At 44.4% G+C, this 26,722-nt stretch overlaps 1 protein-coding gene across 1 annotated transcript in view; it reads right to left on the bottom strand.

Annotated features, from left to right (window-relative positions):
• CACNA1B (calcium voltage-gated channel subunit alpha1 B) overlaps positions 1 to 26,722 on the bottom strand; it is a 207,017-nt gene that overhangs the window by 108,259 nt on the left and 72,036 nt on the right. Inside the window, 4 exon segments of the mRNA XM_070759592.1 lie at positions 7,160 to 7,290; positions 15,525 to 15,705; positions 19,103 to 19,176; positions 19,445 to 19,569. Of these exon segments, the coding sequence (XP_070615693.1) occupies positions 7,160 to 7,290; positions 15,525 to 15,705; positions 19,103 to 19,176; positions 19,445 to 19,569 (511 nt within the window).

Here is a 26,722-nt window from a genome sequence, read left to right as displayed (position 1 = left end):
GTCACTTTACTGTCGCTGCCATTGTAACTCCCAAACGGTCACTAAAAAAACCCTGCAAGTGAAGGGCTACCTGTGCTGTTTTCAGAGGCCACTGGATGACAGGTGTCATTTCTCAAGTGTTACCACACAGCTACAAATCTCCATGCGGTTGCTAGGTGTTGTGGTTAGCTCTGGCCCAGCTCCTGCCCCAAGGACGTGGGTGTGGGGGAGACATCCACATGCTGCAGGCCTGTTTTGCCCCCGGTGAAATCTGCTGATGAAGGCTCCTCTGACCAAGAAGACATGAGTGACAGGGAGGAGGAGAGTGTGGCAGACAGCTCAGAAGGAGATCAATTATCTCTCTCCTCCTTGGATTCAGAACAAGAGTTAATGATACAGCCACGCATGCGGAGAGCGATGCATAGGCAACAACAACTGAGAGATTATTATCAAAGAAAATGAGGCCACCTGGGGTTGGGTGGGGCTGTGGTCATTAGTGAGGCTGCTATAAATAGCAGCCTGGGGGTTTGGCCATTGTGGAGGATTATCTGATCATTGTGTTTCGTGACTGCTTTACTGACTTTGACCTTTTGTGTGCTGATTTTCCCCCGCTTTGAAACTAAACCAGAGCAAAGTGTGTTTCACTTTGTGAAAAAAGAAGGACTGTGAATTGCCTCACAGCTGCAAGATAAGTATCACAGAACTGATAAGGGACTTGTACAAATTACCAGTTTGTTTGGAGACGAGTGCTCTTTGCTATACCAAAAGAGGGCTTGGTTTAAGTGACTTTTCATTATAAAGAACATTGTTTTGAATTTTCAAACGTGTGTGTGTCTGAAATTTCTACCTGTGAATTTTTGGCAGAAGTCTACCAGAGAGCCGACAGAACACTAGGAGTGGAAAATGACTGGATGGCACATCGTCCATCCATCAAAGAGAATGTCCAATACTGTACCAGGATACAATATCGCAAAAACCGAAACATGCCCATTTCCGCGGTTTTAGCAAGTATGCTGTGTAATTTTTTTTGCTTCCGCCTGGATAGTTTCTCGCCAGTCAAGCAAAGGACCAAAATCCATTTGCTCCTATCTCCTTGTTGCTCCCCACCCCTGTTAGAGAAAACGGCACTCTTGTGGAAAATTCCTGAGTTCTTAGTAACGTTTGACTAATTCCTTCCTTTCTCCTCGTTGAACGTTTCAATCCTTAAAAAAAAAAAGAAAATTCTGAACTCCTGCAAACGGAGGTCCGAGAAACAGACCGGTTGGCCTCCGAAGCCAGCAATTAGTGTGCAGACAACTGGAAGGGAACATGTAGCCTTCCAGATGTTGCCGAATTTCTTAAGTCTCTTCTGGCTCAGTGAGGTCGAACATCTGGAGACTCGCCAGTTGCTTAAGCAGATCAAAAATTAAAGGCAGGAGAGGAAGCGATGGGTGGAAATTGATCAAGGGGAGAGCCAATCTAGAACTAGGAGGAAGAAATGAGAACAATTAGTCAGTGGAAGGACATGACTCCCAGGAAATTGGGTTTGCTCCAACACTGGAAATTTTTAAGAAGCTGTGGGAGGTTCATCATTGGAAGCTTTCGAGAAGAAACTAGATTGCCATTTGTCAGAAATTGTGTGGGGTGTCCTGCTTGAGAAGGGTGTTGGGCTAGATATCCTTCAAGGTCCCTTCCAATTCTAATATTTTGGCAGGAGTGGGGTGGAATGGAATGGAACAGAGTAGAGTTGGGTAGAGTATGGTAGGGTAGGGTAGGATAAGGAATAGAATAGAATAGAATGGAATGGAATAGAATAGAATGTAGAATAGAATAGAATAGAATAGAATAGAATAGAATAGAATGCAGAATAGGCTAGAGTGGGATAGGATAGGACAGAAAAGAACAGAATATGGAATGAGGATTAGATTAGAATAGAACAGAACAGAATAGAATAGAATGCACAACAGAATAGAATAGAACAGAATTAGAGGAATAGAATAGAATAGAGTAGAGTAGGGTAGGGTAGGGTAGGACAGAAAAGAACAGAATATGGAATGAGATTAGATTAGAATAGAACAGAATAGAATATAATGCACAACAGAATAGAATAGAACAGAATTAGAGGAATAGAGAATAGAATAGAACAGAACAGAATAGAAATAGGATTGTGCTCTCATGATCCCAAGACTAAATTATCCCCACCACCTTGAGAACAAAGTGCCTTTTGTCTTGCAAAATAAATAGATTGATTTAATAAAGAAAAGAATGGCATGAATATGTGTGAGAATGTGCACATGTTGCCACTATCTCTGTATTTTTAGAAAAGAACAAGGGTGCTTTGCATAGAAATAGCTTGATGCCAGTCTTCTTCTCCCTGCTTTTGATTCCCAGCTGTGCAGGGAGGATGCTAAATTTTAATATATTTTTTTCACCCTCTCCCTACCAGATCTGAACCTGCATGCATTCGCGTGAACACTGAAGAATCCTGGAGACCCAACCCCATCCCCTTCTAGCATTGATGATGTTACCTAGTTGGGCGATGAAGCATCTGCAAGAAAATTACCAAGTTCAGAGAGCACCAAGGACCCACAATTTCCTCCTCTTCCTCTTCCGCCTCCCTTTCTCTCTACTCCACAAACCCCACACCCTTCTAACATTGATGATATTCCCTAGTTGGGTCATGAAACATCTCCAAAAAGCCAGCAGAAACCCAGCTCAGAGAGCACCAATGTCCCCACAGTTCAGCCTGGGCTACAAATCTTCTTTTCTATCCAGTTTTTGGAATTTCCATCTGAAATTGTTAAGGGAGCAGGAACCTGGGTGGCACTTTCCCCCCAACAAAGCCCAGTATAATTTAGCTTCAGGAAAACGTAAATATTATATAAGAGAACACCACCAGGCCCAGCACTGTATCTTTGCCTTCCCTTCCATCTGAATAATTCACGGAAGCCTGAGTAATTTCAGCAGAAATCCCAGGGGGAGTAGAGGGGAAGAGAGAGGAGGGAAAGAGAGGGAGGAAGAGAAGGGGGAGAGGGGGGAAAGAAAGAGAGAGAGGAAGAGAGGAGAGAGAGGGAGAGAGGAGAGAGGGAGAGAGGGGAGGAAGGGAGAGGGGGGAGAGAGAGAAAGAGGAGAGGGAGCAGAAGAGGGAGGGAGAGGAAGAGAGGGAGAGAGGGGAGGAAGGGAGAGGGGGAGAGAGAGAGAAAGAGAAGAGGAAGAGAAGAGGGAGGAGGAGAGAGAGGGAGAGGGAGAGAGGAGAGGGGAGAGAAGGAGAGGGGGGAGGAAGGGAGAGGGGAGAGAGAGAGAGAAAGAGGAGAGGGAGGAGGGGAGAGAGAGGGAGAGGAAGAGAGGAGAGAGAGGGAGAGGGGAGAGAGGGGAGGAAGGGAGAGGGGAGAGAGAGAAAGAGAAGAGGAAGAGGAGGAGGAGAGAGAGGGAGAGGGAGAGCAGGAAGAGAGAGAGGAGGAGGAGGGAGAGAGACAGGAAGAGAGGAAGTAGAAAGAGAGAGGAATAGAAAAGATAGACAGAGAGTGAAAGAGAGGAGGGTGAGAGGGGGAAAGAGAGAGAAAGAAAGAGAGGGGGGACAGAGAGAGAGAGAGGGAGAGAGAAAAATTCAGCCAGACATCACTGTTCCAAGTGGGAGTAAACATAGGCCTATTTGTCTTTCCAGCAGGCAGGCACCGTGTTTAACCATTAGTCACCTTGCTCTGATTAGGGGTAATTTAAAAGTATAATCTTATTTTAAAAGGGGAACTTTCCCAACCTGGGAAAAGCCACCCCTCCTCCTCCTCCTCTTCCAGAGCCAGGTTCACGAGAGCTTTCTTCGCAGGTTCCTTTCCCACTTCTGCTTAATTAGCCAAGCTATTTTACGCTCTTTGTTTAGTTTAATTTAGCCCTTCCGTGCAGTGCTGTGAATGAATGGAGCTGGCCAGGGTAACAGGGAGTAAGATCTTCTTGATTGGCATATATATACAGTGGTACCTCTACTTAAGAACTTCATTCGTTCCGTGACCAGGTTCTTAAGTAGAAAAGTTAGCAAGTAGAAGCAATTTTTCCCCTAGGAATCAATGTAAAAGCAAATAATGCGTGCATACCCATTAGGAAAGAAATAAAAGATCGGAATTTGGGGAGGAGGAGGAGGAAGAAGAGGAGGAGGACAGTCACTGCCCAGAGCGAAGGGAGCATTTCTTTTTTCTGGGCACTGGCAGAGGTTTATTCTCTCTCCAAGCGCCCAGAGAAAAGAAAATGCTTCGTTCACTCTGGACTGCCAAAGCCTCCCTAAACGTCACCGAAAGGCTCCTCTGGCAGCCCAGAAAAGCCCAAGATGGCCAGAATTAAAGCAGGAATGGCAGGAAACTGGCCGGGCCTTCATGCCGCTCTCAAATTCCCTGGGCTCGGGTTCTTAAGTAGAAAATGGTTCTTAAGAGGCAAAAAAATCTTGAACACCCGGTTCTTATCTAGAAAAGTTCTCAAGTAGAAGCATTCTTCGGTAGAGGTTCCACTGTACAGTACGTACATACCTGTATACACACACACTCACACGTATATCTATATCTATATGTATATGTATATATATATGGTTACATATTTTTGCTGATAAGTGAAAAGGTTGTTTTTAATAGGAAAGGAAAGGAAAGAAGGGAAAGGAAAGGAAAGGAAAGAAGGGAAAGGAAAGGAAGGAAAGGAAAGAAGGGAAAGGAAGGGAAGGGAAGGAAAGAAAGGAAAGGAAAGAAGGGAAAGGAAGGAAAGAAAGGAAAGGAAAGAATGGAAAGGAAAGGAAGGAAAGGAAAGAAGGGAAAGGAAAGGAAGGAAAGGAAAGAAGGGAAAGGAAAGGAAAGGAAAGAAGGGAAAGGAAGGGAAGGGAAGGAAAGAAAGGAAAGGAAAGAAGGGGGAAAAGGAAAGGAAAGAAGGGAAAGGAAAGGAAAGGAAAGAAGGGGAAGGAAAGGAAAGAAGGGAAAGGAAAGGAAAGAAGGGAAAGGAAAGAAAAGGAAAGGAAAGAAGGGGGAAAAGGAAAGGAAAGAAGGGAAAGGAAAGGAAAGGAAAGAAGGGAAAGGAAGGGAAGGGAAGGAAAGAAAGGAAAGGAAAGAAGGGGGAAAAGGAAAGGAAAGAAGGGAAAGGAAAGGAAAGGAAAGAAGGGGAAGGAAAGGAAAGAAGGGAAAGGAAAGGAAAGAAGGGAAAGGAAAGGAAAGGAAAGGAAAGAAGGGGGAAAAGGAAAGGAAAGAAGGGAAAGGAAAGGAAAGGAAAGAAGGGAAAGGAAAGAAGGGGGAAAAGGAAAGGAAAGAAGGGAAAGGAAAGGAAAGAAGGGGAAGGAAAGGAAAGAAGGGAAAGGAAAGGAAAGAAGGGGGAAAAGGAAAGGAAAGAAGGGAAAGGAAAGAAGGGGGAAAGGAAAGGAAAGAAGGGAAAGGAAAGGAAAGAAGGGGAAGGAAAGGAAAGAAGGGAAAGGAAAGGAAAGAAGGGGAAGGAAAGGAAAGAAGGGAAAGGAAAGGAAAGAAGGGAAAGGAAAGGGAGGAAAGGAAAGAAGGGAAAGGAAAGGAAAGGAAAGAGCTGCCACACGGCGCTTACGAGACCTCATCACCTTTCCTCCAGGCAGCAGAGAACATAATAATAGAGGGCCAGGCTGGATCTCATCCAGAATAACCACATTATCCAGCGCCATGCTTCTCGTAAATGGATCTGAGAACGCTACGAGCAAGGAAAGCGGCCAGCAACACTCGCCTGCTGTTGCGCTGCATACAATACTATAAATAAAAAAAAATCTATCAATGGCTTCCAGAAAGAGAGGAGGAATTGCCAAATGGGAAGGTGCCGCGGTGCAGACGGCAGCATGGAATGGCTCCACCGATCTCCAACCTTCTGCCAAAAAAAAAAAAAAGAACTTTTTTTCTAGAAGTTCAGCAACGCCACATTAAATACAGGGGTTTCTTCTTCATCAGCAATTCAGCCGTCTCGGTGTGTGGGTTGCATGTGTCGCTCTTCGGTAAAGAATATGTGTAACTTAGGGTTGAACGGAGAGGGTCCTTGGCGCTCTCTCCACGCTTGGTGGTTTTCTTGTGAACGTTTCATAACCCAACTGGGTAGTATCATCAGTGCTAGAAGGGAATGCAAGTCGGGCTTCCTCTTTGAGCTTGATTATTTTCTTGAGGACCTTTCATTACCCAACTGCGTAATGTTGTGGTTAGCTCTGGCCCAGCTCCTGCCCCAAGGACTGTGGATGTGGGGGAGACATCCACATGCTGCAGGCCTGTTTTGCCCCCGGTGAAATCTGCTGATGAAGGCTCCTCTGACCAAGAAGACATGAGTGACAGGGAGGAGGAGAGTGTGGCAGACAGCTCAGAAGGAGATCAATTCTCTAGCTCCTCCTTGGATTCAGAACAAGAGTTAATGATACAGCCACGCATGCAGAGAGCGATGCATAGGCAACAACAACTGAGAGATTATTATCAAAGAAAATGAGGCCACCTGTGGTTGGGTGGGGCTGTGGTAATTAGTGAGGCTGCTATAAATAGCAGCCTGTGGGTTTGGCCATTGTGGAGGATTATCTGATCGTTGTGTTTCTGACTGCTTTACTGACTTTGACCTTTTGTGTGCTGATTTTTCCCCGCTTTGAAACTAAACCAGAGCAAAGTGTGTTTCACTTTGTGAAAGAAAAAGGACTGTGAATTGCCTCCCAGCTGCAAGCTAAGTATTACAGAACTGATAAGGGATTTGTACAAATTACCAGTTTGTTTGGAGACAAGTGCTCTTTGCTATACCAAAAGAGGGCTTAGGTTAAGTGAATTTTCATTATAAAGAACATTGTTTTGAATTTTCAAACGTGTGTGTGTCTGAAATTTGTACCTGTGAATTTTTGGGAGGAGTCTACCAGAGAGCCCGACAGAACATGTAACAGCATCAGGGCTAGAAGGGAGCGCGATTCTAGCATTCCCTTCTAGCACTGATGCTGTTACATAGTTGGGTAATGAAAGGTCTGCAAGAAAATAACCAGGCTCAAAGAGCACCAAAGATGCTACAGTCCTCCTCCACCTCTCTTTCCTCCACTTCACAAACCCCACTCCCTTCTAGCATTGATGATGTTAGGTAATTGGGTCTTGAAATGTCAGCCGCCTCCTCCTCCTCCTTTTCCAAACCCAACTTCTTTCTAGCCCTGAGGATGTTACCTAATTGGGTTATGAAACATCTGCAATATACCACCAAGCTCGAGGAGCACCGAGAACTCCACAGACCTCCTCCTCTTCCTCCTTTTCCTCTTCCTCCTCCTCCACCACCACCTCCTCCTCCTTTTCCAAACCCAACTTCCTTCTAGCCCTGATGATGTAACCTAATCGGGTTATGAAACCTCTGCAATAAACCACCAAGCTCAGAGAGCACCAAGAACCCCATAGTCCTCCTCCTCTTCTTCCTCCTCTTAATAATAATAATAATAATAATAATAATAATAATAATAATAATAAATCGAGCTGCAACGACTCTGGCATAAGCCAGTGAAAGTGGTCCCAGTGGTACTTGGCACGCTGGGCGCAGTGCCAAAGGATCTCAGCGGACATTTGAAAACCATCGGAATTGACAAAATCTCCATCTGTCAATTGCAAAAGGCCGCTTTACTGGGATCGGCAAATATAATTCGCCGCTACATCACACAGTCCTAGGTGCTTGGGAAGCGCCCGACTGGTGATTAAATATGAAATTCAGCATAGTGATCTCGTTTGCTGTGTTGTATTGGCATAATAATAATAATAATAATAATAATAATAATAATAATAATAATAATAATAATAAGTTGCCTTTCGTAAACAACTTAAAACCCACCTCTGCCGCCAGGCATGGGGGAATTGAGATCCTCTTTCCCCCTAGGCCTTTACAATTCTATGCATGGTATGTTTGTATGTATGTTTGGTTTTTATATTAATTGATTTTTAATCATCAATACCAAATTACTATTTTACACTGTTTTATTGTCGCTGTTAGCCGCCCCGAGTCTCTGGAGAGGGGCGGCATACAAATCCAATAAATAAATAAATAAATGAATGAATGAATGAATGAATGAATGAATGAATGAATGAATAAATAAATAAATAAATAAATAAATAAAATAATAATAATAATAATAATAATAATTTATTAGATTTGTATGCCGCCCCTCTCCGAAGACTCAGAGTGGCTCACAACAGTGATAAACAACGTGACAAATCCAATACTTAAAAACATCTAAAAACCCATATCATTAAAACTATACAACTCAGTCATGCCACACATGAACTCCTCCCCTTCCTCTTCCTCCTCCTCCTCCACCACCTCCTTTTCCAAACCCAACTTCCTTCTAGCCCTGGTGACGTTACCCAGTTGGGTCATGAAATATCTGCCAAAAAACCCACCACGCTCAGAGAGGACCAAGGATTCCACAGTCCTTCTCCTCCTCCCTTTCCTCCATTTTACAAACCTCCCTCCCTCCTAACACTGATGACACTACCTAATCAGGTCCTGAGACATCTGGAGGAAAACAACCCAGCCCAGACCGTACAGCATTGCCCTTTCAAAATTAGCTGCAAACTTCAACTCTTCAAAAACTCTCCCCATCCTCGAGCCACCAACAAAAGCGGCGAAAATAATGCCGGTTTTGGAACGGAGGAGCAACAGCTGCACAGCCCTCACCCTGACCTAATCATTGTAAGAGCTTGACCACTTGTTCCTTCTGGAGCTTTTCTTCCTGAGAACAGTTTCCTCTTCGGTTCCATGGGAGCCAAAGCACAAAAGAGTTGTGTGTTTTTCTTTCCCCATTATGACGTTCACACCTCATTATTCCCATCCCCAAATTGGCTTAGGCAATTATTGGGTCTTTTTCCCCTGCTCCTCCCTCTGGCTTTTAATTTTAATAATGGTGTTTTGATGAGGGAACCGTTCCTGGCAACATCTCCCCTGTGTTTGGCAGTGTCATTCACGGAGGAGAAAGAATCCAAGTGTCTTGGCTTGGCTTTTTTCGCCATGGACCTTCAATTCCATTTCCAAGGAAGTTCTTTGCGGCAGAGAGAGTTTCGATGAAGGCAAGAAAGCATCTATTCCCGGTCCATGAAAATTTCGCAGCCAGCATCTTTTTTTTAACGACTCCATAATAACCCCGTAATAATTTGTTAGAGCAACAAAGATGATTAGGAGACTGGAGGCTAAAACACATGAAAAATGGTTGCAAGAACTAGTTTAATGAGAAGAAGGACCAGGGGAGACATGGTAGCAGTCTTCCAATATCTCAGGGGTTGCCACAACAAAGACGAAGGAGTCAACCTATTCTCCAAAGCACCTGAAGGTAGAACAAGAAGCAATGGGTGGAAACTAATCAAGCAGAGGAGCATCTTAGAACTAAGGAAAGAAGGACCAGGGAAGACATAATAGCAGTCTTCCAATATCCCATGGGTTGCCACAAAGAAGAGGGAGTCAACCTATTCTCCAAAGACACCTGCAATGGGTGGAAACTAAACAAGGAGGGAAGTAACTTAGAATTAATGAGAAATTTCCTGGCAGTCAGAACATTTAATCAGTGGAACAGCTTGCCTCCAGAAGTTGTGAATGCCCCAACACTGTTTTTAAGCAGATGTTGGGTAACCATCTGTCTGAAATAGTGTAGGATTTCCTGCCTAAGTAGGGGGTTGGACTAGAAGATCTCGAAGGTCACTTTCAACTCTGTTGTTGTTGTTGTTGTTGTTGTTGTTGTTATTATTATTATTATTATTATTATTATTATTATTATTCTGCCGCACGAATCCCAGCAACCAGTTAGGTCCCACAGAGTTGGCCTTCTCCAGGTCCCGTCAACTAAACAATGTCGTCTGGCGGGACCCAGGGGAAGAGCCTTCTCTGTGGTGGCCCCGACCCTCTGGAACCAACTCCCCCCGGATATCAGAGTTGCCCCCACCCTCCTTGCCTTTTGTAAGCTCCTCAAAACCCACCTCTGTCGTCAGGCATGGGGGAATTGAAATTTTCCCTTCCCCCTAGGCTTATAGCATTTAAACATGCTTGTATGTATGATTGGTTCTTTAAATTGGGGTTTTAAAGATTATTTTTAATATTAGATTTGTTTACATTGTCTTTTTATTGTTGTTAGCCGCCCCGAGTCTGCGGAGTGGGGCGGCATACAAATCTGATTATTATTATTATTAATAATAATAATAATAATAATAATAATAATAATAATAATATATTTGTCTAGCCAAATATTTACTGCAAGGATTTCCTTCTACCTTTGCGATCGTCTTGCCAAGGTGCTGGATGGATTACCAGCATACCTAATTCAACCGTACCATTTCTGTCACGCTGGCGAACAGGGAAGGCCTCCTTAATCAGCCATCTATAAAATTGAAGTAGACATTATCTGGCTCAACAGTAGTGCCTGGAAGAGGGATCTAGCTGTCCTGGTGGACCACCACTAAAGCATCAGCCAGATGTGGGATGCAGCTGCCAAAGCCAACACAGTCCTAGGCTCCCTCAACAGAAGAAAGAGAGAGAGGAGAAAGAAGGAGGGAGGGTGGGAAAGAGAGAGAGGAGAAAGAGGGAGGGTGGGAAAGAGAGAGAGGAGAAAGAGGGAGAGAGGGTGGGAAAGAGAGAGAGGAAAAGGAGGGAGGGAAGGTGGGAAAGAGAGAGCGGAGAAAGAGGGAGTGAGGGTGGGAAAGAGGGAGAGGAGAAAGAGAGAGGGTGGGAAAGAGAGAGAGGAGAAAGAGGGAGGGTGGGAAAGAGAGAGGAGAAAGAGGGAGGGTGGGAAAGAGAGAGAGGAGAAAGAGGGAGGGAGGGTGGGAAAGAGAGAGAGGAGAAAGAGGGAGCAAGGGTGGGAAAGAGAGAGAGGAGAAAGAGGGAGGGAGGGTGGGAAAGAGAGAGAGGAGAAAGAGGGAGGGAGGGTGGGAAAGAGAGAGAGGAGAAAGATGGAGGGAGGGTGGGAAAGAGAGAGAGGAGAAAGAGGGAGGGAGGGTGGGTGGGAAAGAGAGAGAGCAGAAAGAGGGAGGGAGGGTGGGAAAGAGAGAGAGCAGAAAGAGGGAGCGAGGGTGGGAAAGAGAGAGAGGAGAAAGAGGGAAGCAGAAAGAGAGAGAACCAAAAAGAAAATATTTCTTAGCCAGCCTGCAATTCTCAATGGTGAATTAAAGGTTTAACAGAGGCAGGGAGACAGCCTCATGAATAAAGCAACATGCTGGGTCTGTTCTAGTGCCGGGATGAATGAATTTTTTATCACTCGGCTGTTAGTGCCTGGGCTTTTATCGATTTATCAGCGCCTTAAAGCTTGTGGGCTTTTTTTTTTTGTAAGCTTTCGAGGCTTTTTTTCTTTCCTCCTACAGGGTTGGCGGGGAAGGGGGAGAGACGGCAGACAGCTGTGCCTTGCAGGGCAGAAAGGCGACTTGCAGTGATCTCCGGGAAATGAAAGAAAGGTGTATTTACTTTTTTTGTCTTAAAGCCCGACGGTCTCCAGCAGCTAGCAATGATGTCCGTGCCACCAAGCTTCAGAGGCCTCCCTAGAAGGTTGCCACCATCCCCTGCCGGGGTTTTTTTGAACTTCCTGCTGGTTTCTGCATTTCTGGGTCGCTCTCCAGGCAGCATCTGATCAGGTTTCCACGATGGGCAACCCTCCAAGGAAAGGCCAGCAAAGCATTCCGGGGCTGTTTAACGTAGCTGAATCAGAGGCGGCATCCAGCAGCTACGGAACGGTTCCACCAGAACCGCTAACGGAAATCACGGGTCTTTGTCTGTCCTATTTAGTTTATTGTTTTTCAGGCTGTGCGCATAATGCGGAAGGCCGTGTACAAACGAGGATGGACGCGCACGCTCACATGGGTGAACTGGTAGAGAAGGGGTGCGGATATCAACCCCTGGTCTTAGTGAACTGCATCCCATTTAATTGCGCCCAGTTTTGGCCACCACAATATTTTTTTTTAAAAAAAGATGTTGGGACTCTAGAATAGAATAGAATAGAATAGAATATAGAATGGAAGGGAAGGGAAGAGCAGAGAATATGGAATGGAATAGAATAGAATAGAATATAGAATGGAAGGGAAGGGAAGGGAAGAGAATATGGAATAGAATAGAATATAGAAGGGAAGGGAAGGGTAGGGTAGGGGAGAGAATATGGAATGGAATGGAATGGAGTAGAGTAGAGTAGAGTAGAGTAGAGTAGAGTAGAGTAGAGTAGAGTAGAGTAGAGTAGAGTAGAGTAGAGTAGAGTAGAGTAGAGTAGAGTAGAGTAGAGTAGAATAGAATAGAATAGAATAGAATATAGAAGGGAAGGGAAGAGGAGAGAATATGGAATGGAACTTGAAGGTCTTCTAGTCCACTCCCCTGCTCAGGCAGGAAACCCTACACTACTACAGACAAATGGTTATCCAACATCTGCTTAAAAACTTCCAGTGTTGGCGCATTCACAACTTCTGGAGGCAAGCTGTTCCACGGATTATTTGTTCTGTCAGAAAATTTCTCCTTAGTTCTAAGTTGCTTCTGCTTGATCGATTTCCACCCATTGCTTCTTGTTCTACCTTCAGGTGCTTTGGAAAATAGTTTGACTCCTTCTTCTTTGTGGTGGCAACCCCTGAGACATTGGAAGACTGCTATCATGTCTCCCCTAGTCCTTCTTTTCATTAAACTAGACACACCCAGTTCCTGCAACCATTCTTTTATATGTTTTAGCCTTCAGACGCCTAATCATCTTTGTTGATCTTCTCTGCACTTTTTCTAGAGTCTCAACATCCTTTTTACATCATGGTGACCAAACCTGAATGCAGTATTCCAAGTGTGGCCTTCCCAAGGCCTTATAAAGTGGTATTAACACTTCATGTAATCCTGATTCTACCCCTCTGTTAGTGCAGCCTAGAACTGTGTTGGCTTTTTTGGCAGCTGCTGCACATGGCTGGTTCCTATTTGGCTGTCCACTAGGATTCCAAGATCCCTCTCACGGTTACTACTGTTGAGCAACTTACCACCTACATTGTACCTGTGCATTTCTCATCCACTACCCAGAGCTAGGGGTAGCTGGATGAGACTTTAAGACAGATTCAGGTTAATTGTCAAGGTTCCAGGTAGTACCTATGCTAAATCAGAGTCTGAGTCAATGTTCCTCAAAGTTCCAATTTATGGCCAGAGCCATCCTGGCACCTACACTGGGAAACTTGAATCTGAGTTTCCCATCCAGTTGAAAGTTCACATCCCTTGTCCCCCCCCACCCACAAACTTGTCACGTTGCCCACTCCGATTGTGCCAGCGGGGCCAGTCCTCCTTCTGCTTCCGCCCAGGTGGGTGGGCATAGGATGGCCTTGAAACTCACGAAAGAATGCTTTGTGGCTGCTCCCTCATGAAAATCCCCCCTCCCAAGTTCCCATCAACATCAGGCCTCCTATAGACAGTGTGGCAAGCCGTTAATTTATCACCAACGTCTGCACCGGTTTGACAAGAAGAAGCAACGGGTGGAAACTAACCAAGGAAAGAAGCAACCTGGAAATAAGGAGAAATTTCCTGACAGTGAGAACAATGAACCAGTGGGACAGCTTGCCTCCAGAGGTTGTGGGTGCTCCATCACTGGAGGCTTTCAAGAAGAGATTGCACATCCATTTGCCTGGAATGGTATAGACTCTCCTTCCTAAGGACTAGAAGATCTCCAAGGTGAACAGTGCAGTCAGGCGGTAGGGAAAGCAAGTAGGATGCTTGGCTGCATAGCTAGAGGTATAACAAGCAGGAAGAGGGAGATTGTGATCCCGCTGTATAGAGACCCCATTTGGAATACTGTGTCCAGTTCTGGAGACCTCACCTACAAAAAAAAGAGATGGATCAAACTGAACGGGTCCAAAGACGGGCTACAAAAATGGTGGAAGGTCTTAAGCATAAAACGTATCAGGAAAGACTCCATGAACTCCATCTGTAGAGTCTGGAGGACAGAAGGAAAAGGGGGGACATGATCGAAACATTAAAATATGTCAAAGGGTTAAATAAGGTCCAGGAGGGAAGTGTTTTTAATAGGAAAGTGAACACAAGAACAAGGGGACACTATCTGAAGTTAGTTGGGGGAAAGATCAAAAGCAACATGAGAAAATATTATTTGACTGAAAGAGTAGTAGATCCTTGGAACAAACTTCCAGCAGACGTGGTAGATAAATCCACAGGAACTGGATTTAAACATGCCTGGGATAAACATAGATCCATCCTAAGATAAAATACAGAAAATAGTATAAGGGCAAGACTAGATGGACCATGAGGTCTTTTTCTGCCGTCAGACTTCTATGTTTCTATGTTTCCAAGGTCTTTTCCAACTCTGTTATAATGAAAAGCTGCAAGACGATGACGATGTAAACTAGTTAGGGGACAGCTGGCAAAGGATCGGCATATTAATATCCATGTCACCGCTGAGATCAGAGCTTGACCGGTAGCCGTCTTCATCTTTGCTAAAGCCCACTGCAACAATATCGCAAAAAAGGCTTCCAGAGTTGTTAACCTGATCCTACGTAGCTTCTGCTCTGGCAATCTCACACTACTGACTAGAGCCTACAAAACCTATGCCAGACCCATTCTCGAATACAGCTCATCTGTCTGGAACCCACACCACATCTCAGACATCAACACTCTCGAAAACGTCCAAAGGTATTTCACCAGAAGAGCCCTTCACTCCTCCACTCGAAACAAAATACTTTATGAAAATAGACTTACAATCCTGGATCTTGAAAGCTTAGAACTGCGGCGCCTAAAACACGATTTAAGTATTGCCCACAAGATCATATGCTGCAATGTCCTTCCGGTCAACGACTACTTCAGCTTCAACAGCAACAACACAAGAGCACACAACAGATTCAAACTTAATATTAACCGCTCCAAACTTGACTGTAAAAAATATGACTTTAACAATCGAGTTGTCGAAGCGTGGAACTCATTGCCGGACTCAATAGTGTCAACTCCCAACCCCCAACACTTCTCCCTTAGACTCTCCACGATTGACCTCTCCAGTAAGGGGCGTACATAAGTGCACTGATGTGCCTATCGTCCCCTGTCCAATTGTCTTTCCTTATCTCATATCTCATATATTTTCTCTCCTTTCCTTCTACTTCTCTTCTTTCTTACTTTCAATCTTTATATATATTACTTAATGTCTATTCTCTTTCATATGTATTGTATATTGGACAAAGAATAAAATAAATAAATAAAATAAAATAAATCTTGACATCTACCTTCCGTGTGGAAAGGGGCCACGGTTCCCCAAGTCTACTTTGGGGGAATGATGTTCCTGTGCTCAAGTGGCCTTCTCTCCCCCACCATCTCCTCCTCCTCCTCCTCCTCCTCCTCCTCCTCCTCCTCCTCCTCCTCCTCCTCCTCCTCCCACCTGCCAAGTCTACAATGACACTTAAATCTCATTAGCAGAATGAATTTGGGACATGGCCTGTCAACCTTGTGCCCTAATTGGTTATTTATAGCGAAGGGGCTTCTTGGCCCTTATTTAACACCCATGTTGGTCTGGAAATTTATAGAGCTTGTCTTCCTTCATTAGACGGGGTGACCAGATGATCGCTTTTGACAATGCTATTAGCCAATTTGTCTCCGGCTGCTTACGCCGAACAGATGGGACTTGCCTGCGAACTCGGAATAAGCCCTGTGAAGGTTTCCCTTCCTTCCCATCTCGATTTTTGCTCCCTGGGATGCTGAGGTCGTCCAAATTTAGGTGGCAATATCCCCCCGTTGGAGCCTGACTCTGCAGAGGAAGATGAGCCTGAATTGGATGCGATAGAAGATTGAGGGTGTCGGCTTCGTCGGCTTTGGAGGAATGTGGGGTGGAGCAGACCGAATCAGACCAGGGTCTTTCAGGATTGGGATGGCTTGTAGGCAGGGAGGAAGGTGGTTGAAGGATGACCAAGAGATGCTAAGCAGTGAATGCTGCTTAGGCGATGAGTAAAGATCGCTCCCTCCTGATCCAGGAGCATGGAGAGTGGAGAGAAGGCGGGAACAGCGCAGGCTGACCTGACAACTCAGGAGAAGAACGCCCCACCCCACTCCACAAGGCACGCCTGGGGACTGAGACTCATGGAGATGCTGCAGGGAGAGGCATTTATCAGAAACAGATGCTGAATTCATGTAGTGTTGTGTGCTGTTGAAGTTTCCTTGATTGATTGATTGATTGATTGATTACTTTCTTTCTTTCTTTCTTTCCTTCTTTCTTTCTTTCATTCTGGATTGATTATACATTGTTCCCTTGATTTTTGCAGGTTCAAACTTCACTAATAGCCTATACCACAGTTTATAAAAAAATAATTAATTAAAAAATACTTAACTTTTTTTTTCTATACCACGGTTTTTCCCGCCTGATGATGTCATATATCATTGCCAAACTTTTGTCTGCCATTGCTGATTGGCCAAAATCTTGGCCAATCAGCGTTGTTATCGCAAAAATATAAATATCAGGATCACTAAGTGTCTTATTCAATGGTGAGTACCAGTAATAATGGTGAGTAAATGGTTGTTAAGGGAATGGGAAATAGTAATTTAGGGGATTAAAGTGTTAAGGGATGGCTTGTGATACTGTCCATAGCCAAAAATGGTGTATCTACTTCACGGAAATTCGACTTTCGCGGGCAGTCTCGGAAAGCATCCCCTGCAAAAATCGAGGGAACACTGTATATATAATAAGGGTCTTCTAATCCAACCTCCTGCTGGTGCAGGAGACCCTATACCATCCCAGTCTAGTCTCCTCTTGAAGGTCTCCAGTGTTGGGGCGTTCACAACCTCCGCAAGCAGGCCATTCCACCGATTGATCGCTCTCACCGTCAGAAAGTTCTTCCTTATTTCTAGGTTGAATCTCTCCTTGGTCAGCTTCCATCCATTGCTCCTTGTCTGGCCCTCTGGTGCTTTGGGAAACAGTGACCCCCACTCCTCACTATGGCAGCCCCTCAAGTATTTGAAGACTGCTATCACACCCCCTACCCTGGACCTCCTCTTTGCTAGACAATCCATGCCCAGTTCCTGCAACCTTTCCTCTTTGTTTTGGTTTCCAGTCCCTTTATCATTTTAGTTGCTCTCTTCTTTATGTTTTTTTCAGAGTTTTAATGTCCTTTTTGTAGTGTGGAGTCCAAAATTGAACCCAGCACTCAAGTGTGGTCTGACTAGGGTATTATTGTTGTGGTTCAGCCTGAGGCAGATCAAAGACCAGCTGCGTCTCTGCTGGCTCCATGCCCGGAGGAGGCTGACAGCGAAGAGGAGGGGGCTGGGCAGTCGGATGGGGGAGAGGACAGTCAGGAATGTGATGAGGAAGAACAGCATGGGAGCCCCGGGGAGGGGCTCTTCCCAGCCAGTAGCTTGGAGTCTTTGGAGTCATTAGGTGACGAAGCACAAGCTGTCATTGACATGCGACAGAGACGTTTAGATCAAAGGAAGGATCAATTGAAGAAATATTATCAGCATTGAATAAGGAACACCAGGGCTTGGGTGTGGTCCTCATTAGCAGGGAAGGGTTTATAAGGCAGGCAAACTATTGAAGCCATGTGGAGTGTTATCAGTTTGGAGTTCCTGTAACCTGCATTGTTTCTCGGCGTCTCTGTTCCTGGCTTGTGGCCCAGCAGTCTTGAAGAACTGTGGGAGGTGTCTGTTTGTTATCTACAGCCTCGTCTTGGCAGCAAGAATCCTATATTGATGTATGGACAATTACCTTCGTGTATATATTTGGAGTTCCAGTGTTTTCCTGCTTTGTAAGGACATTTCTGTTAGCTTCGTTTTCCTTGAACATTATAAAACTGTATTTGAATTTTACGGTGTGTCTGGCTTATCTTTTTGGGTTGGTTATAGCTTCCAGAGTGACCCAGACAGAACACTTTCCTCTTTGTTTTGGTTTCCAGTCCCTTTATCATTCTAGTTGCTCTCTTCTTTACCTTTTTTCAGAGTTTCAATGTCCTTTTTGTAGTGTGGAGTCCAAAATTGAACCCAGCACTCAACTGTGGTCTGACTAGGGTATTACAGAGTGGTATTAGTACCTCCTTAGTCCTAGGTTGTATCCCTCTGTTGGCGCAGCTCAAGATTATGTTGACTTTTTTAGCCACCGCTGCACAATGCTGGCTCATATTTAGTTGGTTGTTCACCAAGACTCCTAGATCTCTCTCACAGTCACTTGTGTTGAGTGTGGTTTCACCCAATTTAATTAGAAAGATTACAGTAATTGCGTTGTTTCCTTCACTTCCTGGACTCATTGACTTATTCCCTTGCCCTGATGGATTTCTTGCTTTGCAGTCCTTCTGCTCGCAGTATTGTGCTGGACTACTTGGAGCCGGAGGCTGCTGGAAGTGTGTGTGTGTTCCCTTTGCTCTGGGACGTGCCAGATACGTGGGAGCATTTGGGGGAAAGTTGAAGCAATAAAGGGGTGGTTTGAACTATCAGTTGACTGTCTTGCCTCTGTGCTGTACCCCAAGTCATCGCATAGGTCCTCACCATCACATTGGAGCATTTGAGTCAGACTCTGTGCATTGGTTGCACTGAGAAAGTATACATACATATATATATATGTCTCATGTTTTTTTGCTGAATTTGAAAATTAAGGGAGACTAGGATAGATCTATTTCGGCCTTATTTTGGCCTCATCAGCTAGCCATACCCACTGGGACTTGAACCTGCAACCTTTGCCTTGTAAGGCAGAGAATTATCCTCTAGGCTACAGTATCCAATCCATTCAGCTATATTGTACATTGTTTTCGTAGATTTTCACGGGTACAGGTATGACGGTCTTGGCATATTTGGGTTTTTTCCCGTGTAGGATTTAGAAATTTCTGGCGACATTTTGACGAGGTCCCACTCATCATCTTCAGGCTGGTGCTTCTGTCCTTGTTCTAGGGTGAACACAGCGAGACCTGAGCTGCCTTCCCTCTATAAATACTGGTGGGTGGGTGGGTGTGGCTTGATGGCTCAGCAATTGCCTGCTGTGTAGAAACTTCCTGGTGAGTCAGTGGGGTAACGCCTGGGGTCGTTGATTTAACTGAGATATGCTGATTAGTTAATGACTGTGGATTACGGGTGATATCCTGAGTAGTTGGAGCTTGCAAAACAACTAAGTAGCCATGGATGACATGATAGCAGTCTTCCAATACTTGAGGGGCTGCCACAGAGAGGAGGGGGTCAGGTTGTTTTCCAAAGCACCTGAAGGCCAGACAAGGAATAATGGATGAAAACTGACCAAAGAGAGATTCAACCTGGAACTTTTTGACGGTGAGAGCGATCAACTTGTGCCTGTTGCCTGTTGCCTGTTGCCTGTGGAGGTTGTGAGAGCTCCAACAATTGAGACTTTCAAGAGGAGATTGGACGGCCATTTGTCCGAAATGGTGTAGGGACTCCTGCTTGAGCAGGGGGTTGGACTAGATGACCTACAAGGTGCCTTCCAACTCTAGTAATCTAATTTATTTATGAAAGAAGGTCTAGTTTGAGATGGATCCTCAAACGCTGGACTGGTTGACCCTATTTCGCAGGGATCAAAAGCCACCGTAGTTCGAAGCCGCGGAGTTGACCTTGGAGGACTCACCCGAAGCCGTTAAGCCAACAACAGGTTTTAGAAGGATGAGCCCAGATAGGTGGGAGATGATGGGGGCAGGAAAGAATCAGCTCCGAGGAGACAAACGTCATCCGAGGCAACCAAGAATCGCTATCCTGAAAATCAAAGTTGAGCGGACGGCCATTGAAATCCGCATTTGTTTCAATACATAAAGCATTTGAAAAGAGCATGCAATTAGTCCGGCTACCTCAGAGCCAACTCGCAATTTGCTCTCTTGGCTCTGGGAATTGGTTTCTCTCCAAGCATCCAGTCTCAATGCAATCGGGAGTGGCGTTCCTTGGCCAAATCCCTTTGCAGCTGGGCATCATTGTCTCACACCTGTATCTGGAACTCTGCTTGTTCTTCGGGCAAGTGGAGAAGAAATTGCAAAGGGGCCAAGCTTGAATAGACTCAGAATTCCAAGAAAATGGTTTGGAAGCACATGATGGGCCCTTGAAGCAAATTTCTCAACCAAGAAGGTTCTTCAGTTCTGCAGAAGGCAGTTGGGCTTTGTTTTCCTTGAAGACATTTTACTTCTCATCCAAGAAGCTTCTCCAGTTCTGCAGAAAGGCACTGGACCTTTACTTTTTCTTGAAGAGGTTTCGCTTCTCATCCAATAAGGTTCTTCAATTCTTCAGAAGGCCATTGGATCTTTTTTCTTCCTTGAAGAGGTTTAGCTTCACATCTCAGAAGCTTCTTCAGTTCTTCAGAAGGCCATTGGATCTTTATTTTTCCTCGAAGAGGTTTTACTTCTCATTCAAGAAGCTTCCTCAGTTCTTCAGAACGTCACTAGACCTTTGTTTTTCCTCAAAGAGGTTTCGTTTCTCATTGAAGAAGCTTCCTCAGTTCTTCAGAAGGCCACTGGTCCTTTGTTTTTCTTCGAAGAGGTTTCTCTTCTCATTCAAGAAGCTTCCTCAGTTCTTCAGAAGGCCACTGGACCTTTATTTTTCCTCAAAGACGTTTCACTTCTCATTCAAGAAGCTTCCTCAGTTCTTCAGAAGGCCACTGGTCCTTTGTTTTTCTTCGAAGAGGTTTCTCTTCTCATTCAAGAAGCTTCCTCAGTTCTTCAGAAGGCCACTGGACCTTTATTTTTCCTCAAAGACATTTCTCTTCTCATTCAAGAAGCTTCTTGAGGAGGACACTGGACGTCTATATTTCCTTGAAGAGGTTTCGCTTCTCATCCCAGAAGCTTCTTCAGTTCTTCAGAAGGCAACTGGATTTTGTTTTTTCTTGAAGAGGTTTCGCTTCTCATGCAAGAAGCTTCTTCAGTTCACAACACATGCAAAGAGCTGAAGGAGCCTCTGGGATGAGAAGCAAAACACCCAAATGTTGAGTGAATCATTGCCTTCATGAGGTTAGACACAAGGCCATGGTGTGAATCTGGCTTCGCCCTTGACTCCAAAGGTTGCCAAAGGGTGATCACGTGACTTGGGCACACACTGCAACCGTTGTAAATATGAATTAGGGGGCGAGCGTTCGAATTTCAATCACATGACCACAAAAATAGTCGTAAGGGTGAAAAACGGCCATAAGTCACTATTTTTGGGATTTGTATATTGTATTGTATTACTGTTATGAGCCGCTCCCTCATTGAGGGGCGGCATACAAATCTAATAAATTATTATTATTATTATTATTATTATTATTATTATTATTATTATTATTATTATTATTCTGCGCCGTTGAAACGCCAAACGGTGTCTAAATGAATAGCTTCCACCAGTAGATCCTTGGAAATGGGGGTGGTGGTTGAGAGATCATTAGTACTGTTGGGCAAACCCAAGGATGTTCGGGTTTGGCGAGTTCGGCCGAACTTTGTCATGAAGTTCAGGTGAGTTCGCTGAACCCAAACCCAAACAGCAGCAGCGCCGCTACGGCGTCCTTTTCCATAAAAATAAACAAGGAGGTGGGGAATTCCCCACCTCCTTTTACTTCCTTTTATTTTTTCGGTCATTTCGGCCAGCCAGGAAGGAATCTCCGTGATGTCAAAGCCCCGCCCCCGGAATCCCTCGTGGGATTCCCCACTCTCCTCCCAAGCGACGGCACTTCGCGTTGTTCGAGCAAACGCCGAACGCCGAACCCAAACTTTTAAAACTTTTAAAACTTTTAACTTTGCAAGACCGGTTCGTCCAACACTAATCATTAGAGAACATCACAATTTTTCCCATTCATTCATTTACATAAGGATTCCAAACCCCTAATTTGAAAAAACAAAAAATCAATTTTCTCTCTGGAAAGAGCCGTTTCTGCCAAAATGAGGCCAACTCAGATGCTTAGGTAGCAGAAAGAAACATCCTTTTGTTTAGTCAAGAGTTTTGCTCGCCTCGTTCTTCCCTTCAGGCTACGAATAGTCATTCCTTATTTATCGGCCTCAATAAATTGGGCCTTGCCTCTTTACCCGCCGTTAGCAGAAAAGCTCCAGATTGATTTCTAATGCCAGCAGCCTCTGGGGGTGAGTTTCAGGAGGAATGGACCGTGGCCAGCGGTGAAAACTACTTACCTTGCCTACCAGTTCGGAAGTGCATGCTTCGTTCGCTGGGTGGCGGGTTGGACTAGATGACCTTCAAGAGTGACGAGCTATGGCACGGGTGCCACAGGTGGCACGCAGAGCCATATCTGCTGGCACACAAGCTGTTTATTTTATTTATTTGTTTATTTATTTGTCGAATACACATTGAAGAGAATAAACATATAGTAATATATTTCAAGGGAAGGATAGAAGTAAAGATGTAAGAATAAAATGCATCAATGAAGAATGGAGAAGAAGGTATATAAAAGGAAGGAAAAAAGTATAGGAGATATAGGAGAGACAATTGGACAGGGGACGGAAGGCACACTAGAAATATCTCCCCCTTGCCCATGTTGTTTTGGTGTTTGATTGATTGTGTGCTTGTTTTTTTTAATATATATTGGGATTGTTTTATGAATTTCTTAACTTAAAATTGTAATTGGATTGGTGGGTATTGGATTTGTCACTATGTACTGTTTTTGCCATTGTTGTGAGTCGCCCCCAGTCTGCGGAGAGGGGCGGCATATAAATCCAATAAATCTAATCTAATCTAATCTAATCTAATCTAATCTAATCTAATCTAATCTATCTATCTATCTATCTATCTATCTATCTATCTATCTATCTATCTATCTATCTATCTATCTATCACTCCATAATACCTTGTAGGGTGGAATGGAACTGAGTACAGTGGTACCTCTACCTAAGAACGCCTCTACTTAAGATCTTTTCTAGATAAGAACCAGGCAAAGAGAAGCCTCCGTGGGGCCTCTCTAGGAATCTCCTGGGAGGAAACAGGGCCGGAAAAGGCGGGGAGAATTTTCCCTATGGGAAAAATTGCTTCTCCTTACAAACTTTTCTACTTAAGAACCTGGTCACGGAATGAATTAACTTCATAAGTAGAGGTACCACTGTATTTACTGGCTGGATCCCCTTCCTGTCACCAATGCAGATATATTGTCAGTATGCCCAGAGAGAGAAATATCTGTCTTTAGTAGATTCTACTCCAAACAATGGGGGGGGGGGGGGAGAGAGAGAGAGAGAGAACTTTTAACCAACAAATAACAAAAGCTTCCTGCAGCTTTTAGAAAATAGGAGCCCATTAACAGAACATTTTGACAACATATTATCTAGTTCCATTCAGCTCTGTATTTACACAAGAATGTCTACTTATGAGTGGGAACGATGCAATTTATTCGAGATTATTTTTTAAAAAGGGATCAAAAATGAGCAATAGGATGGAGGGAGGGGGAGAAAGGACGGATAATTATTTTGTTTCGTAATGAAATTTCCTGAAAATCCGCCCTCTCTCTCTCCCTCTGCAAATACCAATATTAGTAATGGAGTTAAAGAGTAACTTATTTGTCTGCCACCACTCTTTAAATATTAGGAGAGTATAAACAGGATTAATGATTGCCAAAAAAATAAACAAGAGCCAACTCAGCCAAGACTCACAGGATAATTTGCAAGCCTTCCTCATTCAGAGAAATGAAATTAAGTCAGAAAGGAAAATTGGAAAGGTGTTTTTAGTCTGGTATAAATCAGTTTCCTCCCAAAAATATCTTGGAACCTTGGAACCGAATAAACTTAAATGAAGCAACATGCAGATCCATTTTGACTCTCACAATACTAAAACATTTGTGGGGTCCTTGGTGCCCTCTGTGCCTTGTGGTTTTGTTGGGAATGTATTTTTTTAAAGCAATAACAATAGCACTTAGACTTATATACTGCTTCACAGTGCTTTGCAGCCCTCTCTAAGCAGTTTACAGAGTCAGCCTCTTGCCCCCCAACAATCTGGGTCCTCATTTTTACCCATCTCGGAAGGATGGAAGGCTGAGTCAACCTTGAGCTGGTCAGGATCGAACTGATGGCAATGGGCAGAATTAACCTGCAATACAAGATTCTAACCATTGCACGATGGATGGAAGGAAGGAAGGAAGGAAGGAAAGAAAGAGAAAAGGGATGGAGGGAGGGAAAGAAGGAGGGAATGAAGGAAGCAAGAGCACTTAGAATTATAAACCATTTCATAGTGTCTCCATCCATTCATCCATCCATCTCATTGCTGGATAAAACACACTCTGATGCTAATGAGTTAAACGTTTTACTCCACTTCCCCACCTGAAAAGAACTCTGTTCCAACTGCCAGTTCCCTTATATTAACATGCTCTGATGCTAAGGAGTTAGACATTCTACTACCCCTCCCCACCTGAAAAGAACTCTCTTCCAACTGCCAGTCCCCTTATATTAACATGCTCTGATGCTGAGGAGTTACGTATTCTACATAAATTTTCAAGCTTTAAGGGTCAATGGCCTTGTTTTGTCTTTCAAGAAAGCAAACTGGTTGTTGTTTTTTTTACAGCTTTTCCTCCTCAAACCTTTTCTCCATGCATTAACCTGTCTGCCCTTTGCACAAGAGCAAACTTGAGTAAAAAGCTTTCAGCTGGCTTCGACAACAGAAAAAGGAAAGGAACAGAAAAACACCACTCCCAAATGACAAACAAACAAAACAAAGGAACAAAGAATTTGACACGGCTGAACCTCCACTAATTTTCGAGTGTAACCATGCCAAAATAGACATCGGTGAGATTCTTCAGACAATCCATTGCAGTCTTGGGGGGGCAGAATTAAGAATGATGTCTAGTTTGGGTAGGAAGTGGGCCTGTGTTTGTTGCAAAGTCATGTCCAACCCATCGCCACCTGATGAACCACGTTCCTCCAGGACTTCCTGTCCTCTACCATCCCCAGGGGTCCATTTAAGCTCATGCCGACTGCTTCAGTGACTCCATCCAGCCACCTTGTTCTCTGCTGTCCCCTTCCTCTTTTGCCCTCCACCGTTTCCAGCATTAGGCTCTTCTCCAGGGAGTCCTTCCTTCTCATTAGGTGGCCAAAGTCTTTGAGTTTCATCTCCAGGATCTGGCCTTCTAAAGAGCAGTCAGGGTTGATCTCCTCTAGGACCGACCAGTTGGATTGCCTTGCAGTTCAAGGGACTTGCAGGAGTCTTCTCCAGCACCGGAGTCCAAAGGCCTCCATCCTTTGGCGCTCAGCCTTCCTTATGGTCCAACTTTCACAGCCATGCATTGCAACTGGGACAACCATAGCCTTGACTATGACAGATATGGATGGGTGGGTGGGTGGATGGATGGATGGATGGATGGATAGATCAATGGATGGATGGATGGATGGATTAATGAATGGATATAAACATAGCAACCCATATATACTGCTCAAAAAAATTAAGGGAACACTTAAACAACACAATATAACTCCAAGTAAATCCAACTTCTGTGAAATCAAATTGTCCATTTAGGAAGCAACACTGATTGACAATCAATCTCGTTTTGTTATCAGCACATTCAACTTTGCATAGAACAAAGAATTCAATGAGAATATTTCATTCATTAAAGATCTAGGATGTGTTATTTGAGCGTTCCCTTTATTTTTTGGAGCAGTGTATACTTGTGTGTATATGTAGTGTATATATTGTTACTTGGGAAGTCATGTCCAACCCATCGTGACTCCATGGACAACATTCCTCCAGGCCTTCCTGTCCTCTACCATCCCCCAGAGTCCATTTAAGCTCACGCTGACTGCGTCAGTGACTCCATCCAGCCACCTCGTTCCCAGTCGTCCCCTTCTTCTTTCGCCCTCCATCATTCCCAGCATTAGGCTCTTCTCCAGTGAGTCCTTCCTTCTCACATTCATTCATTCATTCATTCATTCATTCGTTCCTTTGTTTGTTTGTCAAACAAGTATAGTATTATAGTATATATTAACATAACATAACACAACATAAGTAGAACGTACAACCTGGGAGAAACCCCTCTTAGCAGTAGTGACTGCGAAAGAGACCTCGGAGTCTTGGTGGATAATCAACTAAACATGAGCCAACAATGTGCAGCAGCAGCTAAAAAAGCCAGCACAATCCTAAGCTGCATCAACAGGGGAATACACTCCAAGACCAGGGAAGTCTTAATACCACTATACCACGCCCTGGTCCGACCACACCTGGAGTACTGTATTCAGTTCTGGTCACCACACTTCAAAAGAGACATTGAAACTCTGGAGAAGGTGCTAAAAAGAGCAACCAAGATGATTAAGGGATTGGAAACCAAGACTTATGAATAGAGACTGAGGGAACTGGGCATGGATAGCCTAGAGAAAAAGAGGGTCAGGGCGGACATGATAGCAGTCTACAAGTATCCGAGGGGATGTCACAGAGAGGAGGGGATCACTTTATTCTCCAGGGCACCAGAGGGCCAGAGGAGGAACAATGGCTGGAAGCTGACCAAGGAGAGATTCAACATGGAGATAAGGAGGAACTTCCTGACGGTCAGAGCGATCAACCAATGGAACAACCTACCAGCGGACATTGTGAACTCCAACACTCTGGACATTTTTAAGAGAAGATTGAACTGCCACTTGACTGGTGTGCTATAGGGTTCCTGCTTGGGCAGGGGGTTGAACTTGATGGCCTTCATGGTCCCTTTCAACTCTAACAATAAATAAATAAACGTATTAATAGAAAGGATAATGATAATTGAACAGGGACATTAGGCACAGAAGTGCACTTATGCACACCCCTTACAGAGCTCTTAGAAAAGGGGAGAGGTCAATTGTAGATAATGTAAGGTTGAAGATTTTGGGGTTAACTTGGGGGAGGCAACAACAGAGTCAGGTAATGAGTTCCAGGCAGTGACCACTCTATTGCTGAAATCGTATTTTCTGCAGTCAAGTTTGGAGCAATTTACATTCAGTTTGTA

Source organism: Erythrolamprus reginae, chromosome 8 (genome assembly GCF_031021105.1).
Source record: "Erythrolamprus reginae isolate rEryReg1 chromosome 8, rEryReg1.hap1, whole genome shotgun sequence".
NCBI lineage: Eukaryota > Metazoa > Chordata > Lepidosauria > Squamata > Dipsadidae > Erythrolamprus > Erythrolamprus reginae.
Note: the sequence above shows the minus strand (reverse complement) of the source record. Positions and strands in the feature narration are given on the sequence as shown.